This window comes from Centrocercus urophasianus, unplaced genomic scaffold, assembly GCF_019232065.1.
Source record: "Centrocercus urophasianus isolate 14NV4802_14NV808 unplaced genomic scaffold, USGS_Curo_1.0 seq_28, whole genome shotgun sequence".
In the NCBI taxonomy this organism is placed as follows: Eukaryota; Metazoa; Chordata; class Aves; order Galliformes; family Phasianidae; genus Centrocercus; species Centrocercus urophasianus.
The window spans coordinates 10,844,235-10,860,021 of NW_024884844.1; the positions used below are offsets into that span (position 1 = coordinate 10,844,235).

Consider the following 15,787-nt stretch of genomic DNA (forward strand, 5'->3'; position numbering starts at 1 on the left):
TTCACAAATGTGAAGAAGATGCAGCTTATTATAATGCGGTCTGGGTCTTCATTTATGGAGGGGTAACAAAAGCTGTGTGGTTCTTCTACTGAGCATGTCAGCAAGTTGGTGTGGAAGAGGTGTGGGGCAGTTGGGGGTAAAACCTCCCCTTTCCACTCAGCCACCGCAAGAAGTAATCTGAAAAACAGAAAGGGAAAATATATATATATATTTTGAAAAGATGAAGTATTGGATATTTGGAGGCATCTGTTTAGTAGTTTTTACTGACGAAAGACAAAACTTTGGAGATGGTGTGTTTTAGCATCACTGCAGTGGAATACATGTAAGCTGATGGGCCCACCTTCTCCACAGATCCTTCCTATGTATTCCAAAAGGCACATATCCTTTTTGCTTTCATTATATTTGTAGCTTTCTCCCTGCTCAGGCCCATGGAAATGCCTCCTGCATCCCTTGCAGGAGCATTGCACGACATACTGTGCTGCAGTGCATCTTGCTCCTGCCTTGCTATGGAGCTGGAATGGCTTAAAAGCCAATATCTTGCCTCAATTTGGCAATCCTTTTCCATTTCTTTCAGTGCTAAGCTGTCCTTGAGTCCCACTGTTTCCATGATGCTACCCAGAACTCAAAAATAATCTGTTGCAGTCGCAGGACCAAACACGAATCACCCCTGAGTTTATAGAAAAAGGAATATTGCTTATTGATTGGGTCTGGCCTGTCGTGTAATCAATGGAGAACAAACTGATACAAATAAAATGAATCAATTGGAAGCTGACTGCGGGCCCCAATGAGTCATGTGAAGTAGGTTTTCTGATATCCTTTATCATCATGCACAGCCAGCGAAACAAGAGTGCTACTGTCTTCTGCTGGCGTGGAGTGTTACCTCGGGCTATTCTGAAAAAATGCTTTTTTCTTATTTTTAGACCTGAATCAGCCCATGCTAGCAAATGTATTCTTGTGAATACAGATACTACTTTGTTGCAATACCCATGGGAAGGCGGTGGTGTAACCTGTTTGGATGCAGCTGCAGACCACCTGTAGAGAAAGTCAAATTAGGGAGAGACCCCACTGTTCTTTGCATTAATGCTTTTTGTGTTGCAGCTCCACTCCCTGCTCCCTCCCCCTCCAATGTATCTTTCTCAACTGGGGAGATGGAGAGCACATTTTAAGACCTTCTGTCCCTTTTTAGGCATGTTGTGATTGAAGGAAGATTTGAAAGACTGTAAAAAGTCCACAGTTACCAGAGAGTGATGGCCTGATGGGAGCCGTGAGGAGGATTGCACCTCCTGGTTCTCTCCCAGGTTCGGGGCTGTTAGATTGGAGGTGTTGGGTTGCGGTGTTGTTTCCCATCTATTCCTTGCACTCAAAGGGCACATTCAAGTCTCCCTCGCATAATCTGCATTTCTAGAAGAATCTCTGAAATTTTGAGTGAAAAAGTGGTTGTCAAGAGCTAAAGCCCTAACTTAGTGCTGTTGTTCCATTGTTTTGAAATAAAAGACCAGGCAGACAAAAGAAAGTGGAACAGCACAAAGCGAAGTGCCTGTGTACTCTGTGCATCCACAGGAAAATAGGCATGGTCTCACCCATCCTACTCAGTGGTACAGAAATTCCCTTCATGTGCAAACCAAGGCTCAGAACAGATGAGTAGTTCAGCACATGAACTGACCATTTCTGGGTGACATGTGATGCAGTTTAAGTGGGTTCTCCTGTTATCTTCATCAAAACTGCTCCTGGTATTTGTGGCTGCTCAGCAGATCAAGCTTTTTTTTTTTTTTTTTTTTTTCCCTTGCTTACCAGGTAGCATTTTGTTGCATGATAATGCAGTATTCTACCTTATGTCGCATAAAAGCTGTCTGCACTGAAATTATCATGGGAATGCTTTTCTCCACCCCATTTCTTCACAGATGAATCCAACTGCTTCACTAATCATTGACGTACTAGTTAACACAGACAGAATTTGTAGATGGAGGCAATGTCATAAAGCGCTCCCTCATTTCAAATTCCTTCCTCTCAGTGGTATCAATGTTCACTGCAAAGACACCGATGATACTGAATTTAATTGGTATTTATGCACGGGGTCATGTGTGCTCTCCAAGAAGTTTCTGTGTAACTTTTCCCTAATTGAAATTAGATTGAAGTGTTGCTGTGTACACTGCGACTTAATGGTGACAACGTTGAGCCAGCTTCGAAGCTCAGATGCATGGCACGCATCCCAAGAAATCTGCTATGATGCTCCCACATACATCTATGCATATTTTTATGGTACAAGAGACATAAGGTGTGGAAAAGGAGCAGTCTCTTTAAGGGGGATGTGGCAACCCTATCTGCCAGTCATCTTGCCTCTGCTGTTCTATTCCTTTTGCAGCCATTCTGCCTTTCCTGTATCTATAACATCCTTACATACAAGCCCACTGTCTGCGCAGCAATTAAAATCTATGGCAAGGTGAGAGGCCAAAAGATTAATGGAGTGGTAGCTGCAGTCCATTGTGGAAACTGTTTTTATCTGGTTTGGGAATAGATAGCTGCCATGCAGCACAGGACCCAGTGCTGCCATGGGTTATTGATGACCTTGCTGCAGAATTCCTGCAGCTGGATTGCACTGTGTGCCATGCACAGGCAGCAAGCATGCAGCCAGCTTCTCCCTGCTAGAAGTGTGTTGGGTGGGAATTGACTTTCCATCAGCTTGTAGAATGGCACTGTGTATTAACCAGTGTCCTTGAACGTTTTTCATACGCCTCTAAGTGACTCTTCAAGCAGCATTGGTTCTCCTTGCAAAAATCATTAAACTTTTGAAGGAAGTAGTAGTAGTCTCAGTCACAGTGCTTTAAGTACCAGTGGATAATTACAGACATGGACAAATTAAGTACATTTCAGGTATAATAGGAAAGTTGAGGAAATTCTCCAAATATTAGCAAAGCTCCAAAATCTAAGTACTTTGTGTTGTGTGCTGTTTCAATGACTACGATTTAAAAATGTGCATAATTCCAAAGAGATCACATGTTTCACATAATAAAAATTACTGTGACATAAAATATATATTTTCCTTAAAAAGTACTTGTAATATCAAAAGGACTGTGAAGTATTAGCCATTTAATACAAATTTATCTTTTCTTGCAGATGATTACATTTTCATTTTAATTGCTCACATTTCCCGTTCTGATCTCAATGTTTTATAGTAGACAAGACATGCCACAAAGAAAAAGAAAAAAAAAAAAAAAAGATTTTATTTGTTAGTTAACAGTCTTCAGAAGTCCTAATTTGGCCAATGTGTTCTGCTGCAAAGTCTTGGAATGCTGTCTTGCAGTTTCAAAAGTGATCTTATTTGGCTTCCCAGAAACTATTATGCCTGGAGGATGCCACGAGAACAAGGGCTGCCTTGTTAACAAGTAGAAAACTCTCAAAAACAAGATAGGATCCTGATATAAATCATAATTTAGATGCACAGAGCTGTGTTCACAACCACAGTAATGTAATTCATTTACATCTAGTTATTACTTATCTCCACCCGAACTACTAAGTTCAGGAATGCAGCTGCCTTGTGCCTTGTGACTCGTGGGGGTTATGGAGAATGACATCACCGAATTTAAACACATTACCATGCTGACATAGTGGCACCTTGTTTTCCCTTCCGCGGATAGAGCGAGGATTGTGTGCTACCCCCCATTCTTCCAAAGAATACCTTTTTTTCCCCTTTCAAGCAGCTGCTATATGAAGGGTTGCAAATGTCACTTCAACTAATGATGAATGATGCTTGACCCCTGGACCTGTTACTATGAATTTTATGCAATGCTAAATTAATATGAAAGATCTCTGCTAGAAGACTTCAGCTATTATGCATGCGGCATAAACGATACGTTAAACAATCCAAATTTTCTCTCACAACCGTGGTAAAACTCAGAGCCGCTTGAACCGTTTTGATGTGTATTTCTACTCAAGATTAGGATCTTTTTGTTCTAAAAATATTTTTGGTAAGCAGATCAGTTTGCGAAAAACATTGTCAAAAGGGCAACTGGCCCACATGTCTTTGTAGCTGGCGTTTGAATATAATTAATTATGTAAAGTAATAGTTAGTGGGAGCTTAACAATTAGTAGAATCTGTCAAATAGTCACACGGAAATTACTAACTAATTGAACTACTGGTCTTTTATTGTTGCAGGAAGCAGTACGCAGTGTCGTTCTTTTATCTCGGAACTTTGTTATTATCACACATCCCATTTTTTGAGCAATATATGCCTCCTCGTAGACTAATACATAAATAACTCTCCCACTAATGTCACAGTGTGCAACAGCATTTGAAATAGAAACACCTGTTTTAATTAGTATTCAGATTGGCACGATTAAAAAATGATAATCCTCTCGCAGTTGCATGACATTTTTAAAGCTTTGAATTTCCATCTGTATCTTATATTATGATGTTTCAGGATTGTCGTGAGTTAATTATGTTAACTTTGGAAACATTGCTTGCATTGAGAATGAAAAACTTCAGCTTGAATAGCCAGGAAAGCAGATGCTATCTTTCTTGTCAACTGCTTTGTTGTGTGTTGCCTTGAAACTTTTTATAAGATATTGCATCCAAAAGGAAGTATAAATCTCCATTTATTTGAAACAGTGCCCTAATCTAATCAATATTTTAATATATTACTTGTGGGAGGGACCTACATGCATCTCAAAGTCATGAAAATCTCTTCTTTTTATTTAGAACTGTCATGTTATTATGAGTCTATTTGCAAGACTAATTTGAAGAACAGGAAAAAAAAAAAGCATTATAAAGTATTAAAATTGCATCAAAGCATACATTTTCTCTCCTGAAATAGATATGCCTGTAATTTTAGGTGGGGGGGGGAAGAACTGAGAATATTAGAATTAGAACAGACAGGGAGATAAACCCTCCAAAAGAGAACAATAAGCAGAAATTAGGGTATCCAGTCTGCACTGAGGTATGTGGTCAGGTGGGCATGGTGGAATGGGGATGGGTTGAATTTGGGGATCCTAATGATCCTTAATGAGCCTTAATGATTCTGTGACTGTATGATAGAAAGGGGGATAGATATATATTCTGTCCTGTTCTGAAGTCCTCGCTGACTTGAAATTTCAGGTTTTTGGTTAAAAAGACCTCACAGACTTTGGTGTAGAGTTATGGGAGTCAAATGCTCAACTTCTCTGTAGCTCTGTCCTGTGATCTGATGTGTTTTGTGGGCAGCTTTGCTCATAAACTTAGATGTTTAATGATTTGAAAGTGTAATGTGCATCTGATGAAGACTTTTTACATTGCTAGAAAAATGTGGAGTTCTGCAAGCAGAAGCTGCAGTGCACAGCATGCCCTAGCCTGGAGCAGGGCACTTTCAGCATCGGATCCTTGCTGGTGCAGAGGGGATGTAGCTCTGGAGACGATGATGGATTTCCCCCAAGCCCCCAAAATTGCACTTCCTGAGAATCTTCCCCATTCAGGGTGATTCTCCAGATGCATCAAAATATATGAAAATTCGTGTCATTATTAGCACTATTATTATCAAAGGACATTTTGTTAACATTTGAAAGCCCTTCAGTGCACTTGAAGATATATTTGTTTTACCAACTTACATAATCCCCTCCTGTTTAAAGTTTTGTTTTAAACACATGCAATTATCATCTCATATGCCCTGATTCAGTAAGCACTTAGAAGCATTCCTATCTTTAACAGCATAGCTAGTCCTGGTAATATCCAGGGAATGGAATTAGAGCTTCAGATATTAGCAAAAAGTAATGCAAATGTGAATTAAGAAATGTGGTTTTGAAGTAAGTTGACTGAGGATTTTTTTATTTCTCTGACTGACTGCAAAAGTTTGACACACACACACACACACACACACACACACAAATCAAAGCAAGTATTACTGATATTAATAGTTATTAAGAAACTATGAAGTTGAGTGTTTCAGGCTGTTAGCTAGAAGGAATTAGGCACTGAAATAACCTTCCAGTTAGCAGAGGGAAATAAATCCAAACAGCTCTTGGAGCCATCAGCAACAGAGGCAGCAACGTGGCTGCCTGCAGAACTGAACTCCCAAAGTCCATAGCCTGTGTGATATTGTATTTATCTCTGTGTGCATTTCATGATCCCGATCTTAGCGTGGTTGGTGGTTTCGTGCCTGTTTTTCCTTCCAGTCTTAAGCTATATTTAGTACTGAAAATCTTCATCATTTACCCATTACATAAATATATTATTGGTTATATCTAATGCTATATATGGGCAGCTGGAATAAGAATAGTATTGTTATTTAGCATGGAATTCATTTACTGAAAGAAATGAAGTTGTTTGTATTGTAGAATTTGGCTATTTGCAAGCTAATGAGGATTTCACACCGATAGTTGTGCCTGTGCCTTCTTCATACAGATAAAGCTAAGCCTAACTGCCAAAAGCTCTTTCTTACTGCAATACCTCTGTGCAGGACTCCACATGAAATGGCAGTGCTCTGTGCTATCTGGTGTCACACATCATCTATTTGAAGGCAAATTGTCACTTTATGGCAACACTTTCAGCCAAAATTCCATGAACTAAACTAGGGAATATTAAGCAAAAATTATTCTTATGACCCAGACACAAGTCTGCTTCCCTGCCTTTTGTTTGTCAAGACAAGTCACTTTACTGCTAGAAGAGAAAATAAGTGATGTTTAAGAGGTAAGGTGCAAGAACTGAAGTGCCAGCTTGAAAGTATTTAACAAAACTGTCCTTCCTTTTTAAGCAACTTGAATAAAGTCTAAATGACCTCTTCCTAACCAAAAGAGAATATAGAGAAGAAATTAAGCTTTATTGGTAAATTAAAGCCCAAATCCCATGGTTGATCAGAGATACGGTCTGTTTGAAATAGTTACAGTTTCAGACTTTCTCTTCTACAATCAGCGGGTGGAGACCAACATAATCCAATTAATTGTAATTCCCTTTTGTGACACTGGTACAGTGGTGAATGATATAGTAAATCCATTGAAGTCTTATCTCTGGTCAGATAATCCAAATGGATTCATATTATGAAACAGTCCTTTATAAAAGTTCCGATGAACAGAAGTGTTCTGACTTTAGCAAACTGGAAGATAAATTCCACACAAAATAAAGTGTTTTGTCCTTGACATTTGCAGAGCTTCTGTATACCTGACTCTGTATAAGAACACTTCTTTCAGCTGGCTAATTTCAAAGAGCCCTTTCATTAGAAATATATCCAGAATTTATTCTCTGGATCAGCTATGAACTTTTTCAAATACAGAAATACAGTTGTTTACGTGTACGAGTGGTGTTTATTCTTGCAAACAATGCCATTAAAATTCATGTGATTACTAATGTAAGAAATAGATGAGCAATGTCTTGAGAATCAAGTTTGGATTTCTATTTTCCCCATAAAGCAATAAAGCAATAATTCATCGATAATCTTTATGACTGCAAACAAGCACATATGTGTGCATGTTCCTTTTTAGTATTGTAAGTGAACTGGGGGAATTGCTTAATTTTTGCTCAGGCTTTGATCTCTTTACATTTGGAAGTCATTTACATAAAGGAAATCATATCTTTATTGTTTTGTTAATTTTTTTCCCCTTGGTTGTTGAAACTCACTGAAATAAGGCACCAGCTTACTGTTATTGGGGTCAGTCCCAGTAAAGCATTTGGCTATAAGCAATAAGTAAGGGTTGGGTGGTATGCCTGCTTTCGGAACTGTTTTCATACAGACCCTTTCGGTTTAACAGTCACTGGAGACAGGGCTGATTTAGAGGATCAGCAGTCTGATCCAGTGCCACGCTATTTGTATTTCTCGTTTCCTTTAAAGTTGTCTACAGTAAGTCCGAGTTACGGCAAAAGTGTTTTCACTTGTAGCCTGTTGAAATCTCCTATTTGCCAGAAGATATTGAGATACCATTTGTGGGAGGCAACGCTCTAGACCGCATATTGAGGTCAGATCTTTTTGGTGTCTCAAAAATACTTTTTCTTCCTTTTCTTTTTTTTTTTTTTTCCCCCTTAAATTGTTTGGTTGAAATTTAATACAAAGAATTTTTTACCCTTTGGGGTACATTACATATAAAATAATTTATGACCCATGAATCACAAGAAGGCAGTGAATTAGGTTTCAGATAAGTCTGCCAAATATTACAAAACATTGTGTACAGATTTTTGCACTATGAAAAGGCTTTTGACAAGAATGGAAATAGAGGCAGTGTTAGAAGCTGAGACCAGGAAGAACAGAAGAGCTATATGTCAGAATCTTAAAGCACTCTGACTTAATAGTACAATTAAAAAGATAGGAATATGACCATATTTTTGGAGTATGAAAATGGGACAGAGAGTCATTGTCCAGTCAGTCCCTGTTTTAGATCCTGAGAGCTTTCAATCTATTTTAGATGTAGATTTGTGAATGCAGATGCATACAATTCTGATAAAAGACCTGAGTGTCTATGGGAAAAAACAAACAGCAAAAATCTAAGATTAGACTGCAGAAAAGCTTATTGGAGAGCAGTTACACAATAAAAAATATTTACTTTGACTAATATATGTGTATACATACATTTATTGAAGCAGTGGAAAGCAGAGCACAAAATGAACTTTTACCTTTCAGTAGTAAAATGTATCGTGAAAAGTAAGTTCCTTATCTAAGATAGTATTTGATATTTCTGTTTTGTTGAAACATTCATTTACAAAATGGAATAAAGCCTTTAGTTGATGAAGAAGAATGAGAGAATAATGAGAGAAAAGGACAGAAAGAAAAACAGAAAAAAAGTGCACTTTGCCTACTAGCACATAAGTTACCATACAATAACAAAGCTCTCTCTCTAGCCTCAATGGAAGGATGATTTGGGCCCTGGTTGCTTGGGGTGCATATGGTTAACCAGCTACCTCCAAGCGACTTGTGAAGGATGTTGGAATTCTGACAGGTGGTCTATTTGTTCTTAGGGAGCTTTCAGGAAATATTCTATATTTAAAATCAATCTTTTTCCCATACAGAATAGTTGATTCAGTTGAACTTGATGAATTTTAAAAGTATTTGCAATTATAATCTTATTTCAGGAATTATTGCTTCAAATCACAGTGATTGAAAATCCGAAGTTACACTAATAATGTTGTCATCTGCCCCTGTAGCAGGTATTGGCAATGAATTATGTGCAGGAGCATGATGCTAATATCTGTTTCTGGCCGCCAAATGGATTCTGCTCCTTGCAGTTCCACTCTGGTTTTACGCCTGCAGTTGCAAACAGTGCAAAAGCTTTCCAGACGCAACAAGTCGCCCTCTGACCATGTTTCTAAACATTAGAATTGCTCCGCATGCCTTCGTGGTGTACTATTGCTGAACTGGATATTTTTCACAGAAACAATGAGATAGTTCATCCCTCTCTTACATTGTGGACTTCTGTTGGAATTATGCAAGGATGAATATGAGCCAGTGTACCCGAGTACAGAAATCTTTTATTTTTCTGGCACAGGCTGGGATTTAAGTTAGCAGTACTGGGTTGTTCCAGCATGCCCCCAGGGCAGTGAACTGTCACTGCTGTGAGCTGGAGTAAACAGCACTCGAGGTGCTCATAGAGATGTTCTGCTTTCTAGCTGAAGTTGCTCAGTAATCTGCGCCTTGGCACCATGCAAATGGGCACTCTGATATTAACTAAGTGCTTAGGCATTATAACCTCATGGCATACATTTTCTGTTTAAAAGGGTGTTCCATTTTCTTCCGCCACAGAAAGAGGAATATGTGAGAGTTTTGTTTTGCTGGCTATATCCTTGATAATTTGGTATCTTTGGGTGGATGCACCAGAACTACTCAGAAGTGCATTGTATATATAGTAATTTGCTTATTTGTCAATTTCTTTGTTTTGTTAAGACACTCTTGGAAACAAAGCACCATACCTTGACTGCAGGCAGGACAGTGACCTCTGAAACCTAGCAAGGGAGAGACGAGGAGCTGCTTAGCTGTGAGAGAGCTCCCAGAATCCAGGCTGAATGAGGGAAGTGTTATTCTGTATGAACTGAGGCTTTTGCTGTACTATTTAATCAAATTTCAAGGGAGTGTATGTACTTTGGAGTGTGTGTATAACATGCAGTGTCAATCCAGGATTTACTGGAGGGGGAAGTGAAGCATCATGTGCTGCAGCGCCAAGGGGTGAGTTCCTTGCCATGTGATGGGTGGGAGCCTTCTCCACCCCTCAGCTGTCTATCTGCTGTGTCTCCAGACATCTCTTTGCTCTGCTGCTGCCCTGAATGGAGTGCCCATCACCTTGAAAGGAGCTGTTTGCACCTCTGTGACAAAAATTTTAAGGTGCGTTGTTGCAGAAGTCTGCTATGTCCCTGAACTAGTGACCAGAGAGGTTCTGGCTTATAATATGCAGGTACAGCTGCAAACGCAAATACCTTTCAGTGCATGAATTAGTGTTTGTGTTGTCAGTCATGAGAACAGCCCTCACATGAGGACTTAGTGCTGAAGTAGTGTGCTGATCATTTATGCAACTGTATCAGATCTCCTTGAGTATGTTCTTTTCTTGGATATGGAAGAACATGAGTAAGCAGCAAATTAATGAAAAATATGCCCATTAAAAGAGGGAAAAAAGTGGTATTTAAATCTCAAGGGGAAGAGGAATGACTCTGGACAGTTTATCTTTCCCTGGTGTGGTGAAAAAGGACTTATCCTCCCTCAGCCATAGGACTCTGGTTCTGAGCTCCCACCAGTAATACGCTGTCGGGATGAATGAGCCCAGCCAGTTTCCCAAGCTTTCAGCCAACTGGGAATGCATTGTGCACACCCAGAGCTCTTCTGCAAAGGCTTTGAAGTGAGAAGAACTTTGTGAATTGCTGAACAGTGCTGTGCAGGGCTTTCTCTTGGGGAGATCTCAGCCAGAATATACACCACTCCTGGGATGGAGACTCCAGTGCTCTGAGGCTTCATCCACTGGGGCTGGTCCCCACATGCCAAAATGGGGGAGTGCAGAGGCAGTGGATGTTGTGTCTGGGTGCCCATTCCAGTGTTTGCAGATTACTTTCTGTGTGGTTTGGTGTGAGAACACATGCAGGAAAATACAGAACTCCTGAATGTGGTGCTCTGGGATTTAATGGCAGCGTGAGCAAATGGCAGTATATGCCTGGGACGTACTTGTATCAATCATATTAAAGGAAAAATGAATAAATAAGTAAAATTCAGTGGTGTTCTCAGGTGATTATGCTTTGCTCTTGGATACAGGTCTCCATACAGGGCAGGACGTATGTTTAAAGGAACCGCATCCATTTTCTTCTAAAATTGACCTTTCTACAATGCTTGCCTTGTTTTTTTTGCATTTTGTTTTGCTTTCAGTCAATCCTTCCATGGATTATCTTCTTCCTTTTTGCATGAGGACAACTTTGTATGGTGGCATGCATAACCCAGAGGTGAAATCTTTCTTGGTACTACGGCAGATGTTACAATTGCCATTAAAAACATGGACTGCTGAAAAGACTGATTTACTAAAAATAATAGCATACTAAAACCCATGCTCTCTTCACAAATGTATATTGATTTTTTTTTTTTTTTTTTTTAAATTAAAAACCTTATAAGGGGCCCCCACTATTTTTTTTTTTTTTTTTCCTTAGTGTGGTCTTTAAATTTTCATCCAAAGTATTAGCATAAATTTTACGGGATTTTCTGGGCATATTTGTGTCTGTATCTAAGATATATGATATCAACTGGCAGTGATGGTTGAACTAATCAAATACTACTGACAAGTTAAAGCAAATTTTTAGGACTGTGAGATTTTGAGCGTCTTCCCAGATACAGTATCTCCTGACTGAAAGCAGTCCTTGACTGTCAAGTTTAAATACCAGATTTGAGACTTAATCTTTGTGTAAGCAAAACACCCCAATAAGAAATATGTCTGAGTAAAGCCAAGAAGTCAGGTCCTCCTCTTAAACCTAGCCTGAAATATGTGTGTGTGCTTATGGCCCTATTGCCATGGTATGTGAGCGATCCCAACCAGTGGGAACCAAATGAGTCTTAGACTGAATGGACTTCTATTTTTCTCTCCTTTTTTTTTTTTTTTATTTATTTTTGACTTGGCATTTGTTCCTCCTAGCAAACATTTTTAAAAACTCTCTTATTGCTAGAGGGAAAATTGACACCCTTTGCTTTCACGATGATACATTCCTAACACGTTTCCTTGAAGAGCTGGAAATGGTGCAAAAATCTGGTAAGATAAGTCTTTGCAAAGCCTTAGAAGTCAAGCATTCCACTTTAGACATTTAAGACAAATGCATGGCAAAAACAAGTGCTTTTTTTTTTTTTTAAAGGTTTCTACTTAAAGTTCTGTGCCAAAGCTACAGTACTTATACATTTTCTAAATGTGTTTTAAGCAATAAGTTGTACAACATTTTTAGAACATGTGTTAAGCTATTTCTCTAAGAATGAAGCTCTTAACAAAACATAAGCACTCTGCATGAGATCTTAGCAGCAAAGTGCTTAAAAGATAAAGTAAGAATTGGTACCATGGGAAGAACACCAGCTGTAGAGCACACAGGTCCATTATGAGAAGTATGGTAGTGGGTAGGGAGAAAATGATTTAATCAGGAGTAAAACCAATTTTATTATAAGGGCACGCAGGGGGTGTGGCACCATAGTGAGAGGGACATTTCAAAATATCTGACAGATTTCAACAATGTGAAAACCCACCCTGTTCTTTAAAGTGACAGTAAACCCCATCAGGTCTCTCTTTTTGATGCTATTGTTAACAGTTGACTGTTTAAAGCTGGCCTGCTAAGTTGCTGTCGATCTAGTTCAATAGTGTGTGGGCAAAAGAAAAGGCTAATTGTTGAAATACGATCAATCAAATATGATCTCAGAGTCTAAAGAAGATCCCCTCTGATAACTCACTTGAGATCAAATCATTACTTTTATGATGGAGGTAATGCAACGGAGAAAAAGAAAAAAGGGCCTGAAACCAAGACTACTAAATAAAGTGCACAAGCGTGCCTTTGTTCCTCTTTTGTCTCGCATTTCTCCAAATTAAGGAATTGAGTCCATTTCTTTATTTGCAAACTTTTCCCAAATGGAGAAATTTAAAGAGCATTAAATAATGTTTATTACACAAAAGTCGAAAGATGACTCCGTTCTGAATGAGATTTTTCTGTCCAAAAGCGAGCTCTATAGTGAGAAAAACTATTGCACTGAAGTACCAGGGATCTGGAGTTGTGGGTGTCCATGTGTCTCCAATAATTGTACCATTTTGTTTAACAACAGTTCACTAAAGAGGCTGCTCTCGAAGCCAACTGAATTGCTAAACATGAAAATTCAGTGACATTCAGTAAAACATTTCAGGATTCTGTTGCTTCAAATTAAATTTGTGCAGTAGTTGGCCCTTGATTTGCATTCAGAAAGAAATTTTCTAAAAATGAGAATCACAGCACATATATAAAAAGCAAACTCCATTTTTGGAGTAGCAGGACTGGAAGAAAGTGTATGTCATTTTAATTTGATCTAATAAGGATTTACACTTTCTGTGAGTTTTATGTGGATTATCATCTCATTGTTTATTCTGTTCTAATAGTATCACTCCACTAGAAGAAAAAGAAAGAGGAGAGAAAATAGAATAATCATTCAATCTTTTATTTCTTATTAGAAACTATTTTAGCATTTAGGTTCTTTAATATTTAAATTCTTTAGCTCAGCCAAGCTTCAAAAGAAAACATTTTTTTTTTTGTTTGTAAAACAGTTTTGTAAGCACTTGTGGTTTGTCTTTAGTGTGTTATCATTTCTGACAGCTTTGCATAGCCTAGGTAGGCCAACAGGGGTCTGTCTAATATTGTTGCTGGGCAAATCTTCCTCCCAGAGATGAAAACCAAACAAAATATTTTTGAAGCAGTAAGAAGGAATTAATATCCTTTCTCTCACAGTACTCTATTCCTTGCTGACATTACATTCAGGCAAAAAAAAAGGAGAAAAGCGTTTCCCCATTATTCCCTTGTACATAGCAAGGCTAACACATGTAAAGCAATAACTCATTTTCTATTGCCATGTTTAGCATATGTCTCCTGTTGGCTCAGCAAGGCCTTTAGGCCGGTCCCTTGAGCCGGCCATCATTGGCAACTCTTAGCCCCTCGGCCTCAAAACCAAATAGCTTTGAATCATGTTGAGCGGTGATGCTAATTTTCATACCGATGCATTATGGGAATAAACGTATCTGACATACTGTGTCAATGGTACTGTCTCTTTGTGTCTCTTGTTTTTTTGTTAGCTGCATTCCTACAGATGGTATTCCATTGAAAATGTTCTCTTCCTACAGAAAAAAAAAAAGGGGGAAAAAAAAAAAACATGCACAGCACCAAACCTCTAGGTGCAGAAGGCTGTTAACGGTTGCTGATGATAGTAGGCAAACATTAACATAATAATTAGTGTCTTGTAATTGTTTCATTAAAACCAGTTGTTCCATTTCTCCTCGTGTTTTCCCAGAAGAGAAGCTGAATTTGGACGACAGCCAGTGGGAGGACATCCACGTTGTCACCGGAGCACTCAAGATGTTTTTCAGAGAGCTGCCTGAGCCGCTGTTCCCATACTGCTTCTTTGAACAGTTTGTGGAGGCGATAAGTAAGTACATCAGATACAGTAGAAGCTAGTGAAATAGCCTGTTATATAAAAATAATAATGAACTTAAAAATTGAAGTACAGAGGCATCTCAAATCTGGCTTACCTTCCGTGATCCATGATCCTGTCTTTTTATTGTTTTTGCTTGCGTTTTGCCTCCTATGGCATGTAGTTATTTAGCTAGAGAAAAGAAAAAAAAACAAAGCAAAACAACAAATTATTAATCTATAAATTTCATAAATGCAGTTTAACTTCAGTGCCTAAAATGGTTTAGGAAAGGAATTAAAACGTGTACGTATTCAAAATATGCAAGGCTGATAATCCATATATCCCCAAACACAAGAGAGGGAGTAATAATGGTGAATCATGTTAGAAGGGGCTGTCTTTATGTTAATCTGAGTGAAATGCATGTGTTTTGTTTCACAAGGTTGCAGACTCTTGCCTTACAGTGATCACAAAAAGAATGCAGAAACATTCGTTCTCATTTTCATATCTACATTTGTGGGATTGTTTTTCTTAAATATAAGGCAGCAGGCAGCGAAAGTATTGTCAAAGTTCAAGGCATTTATTTTGTTATGTGTCTTTGGTTTGTGTGCTGCAATCCCTCTCTGTATTTAATATCTGCAGGTGCATTTTCTGAAACTGTAGCAGCTTGGAAAAATTTAATTCAAAAACAGAGTTATTTGGGGCTTTACTCCTTGAAAACTGGGGGCTGGGACAAGATAGCTTAAGGGGGAAAAGCCCCCTAGGAGCTTAATTAAAGGTCCAACAGAGAAAAATCTTCAGGAAAAACAACAACAATAATGTACTTAGAGATCTGTTTTCTGAATGATGGGCATGCATATTTGTCATTACTGTTAATGAGAGCTGCGTGCACACATGCGCAGCTGTCAGAGAGCATGAAGTCCTTAATGTACAGCTCACTTTGATTTTATATTCATAAGAGTCTTTAGTTCAACTAAAGCTTTTCAAGACCCAGTATCAGATATAATGAGGTTAAATGTATCTCATAAGATCCGTCCCTTCTCGGTTATAGAAAGAAGCAGTGCAGTTAATGCAAGGTAAGGAAATACGTTACCTGGAAGTTTGCTCTTGACAGTGCACTTCTTTCTTCAAGGCATACTGTAAGTAGACAGAGAAGGAACTGTCTCCAACTTACGTTCCCATTGTGTAGTCTCCAAAGTGCTAACAGAAGGGCGAAATAAGAAAAGAACTGCTTACTGCTCAGCTCATTTCTGTGG

At 38.6% G+C, this 15,787-nt stretch overlaps 1 protein-coding gene across 5 annotated transcripts in view; it reads left to right on the forward strand.

The window, feature by feature from the left end:
• Window positions 1-15,787, forward strand: part of ARHGAP15 (Rho GTPase activating protein 15) — a 318,826-nt gene that overhangs the window by 243,553 nt on the left and 59,486 nt on the right. For all 5 annotated transcript variants that reach the window (XM_042827045.1, XM_042827047.1, XM_042827046.1 and 2 more), the window contains one exon: window positions 14,415-14,549. In XM_042827045.1, coding sequence (XP_042682979.1) covers window positions 14,415-14,549 — 135 coding nt within the window. The remainder of the gene's footprint in view (window positions 1-14,414; window positions 14,550-15,787) is intronic.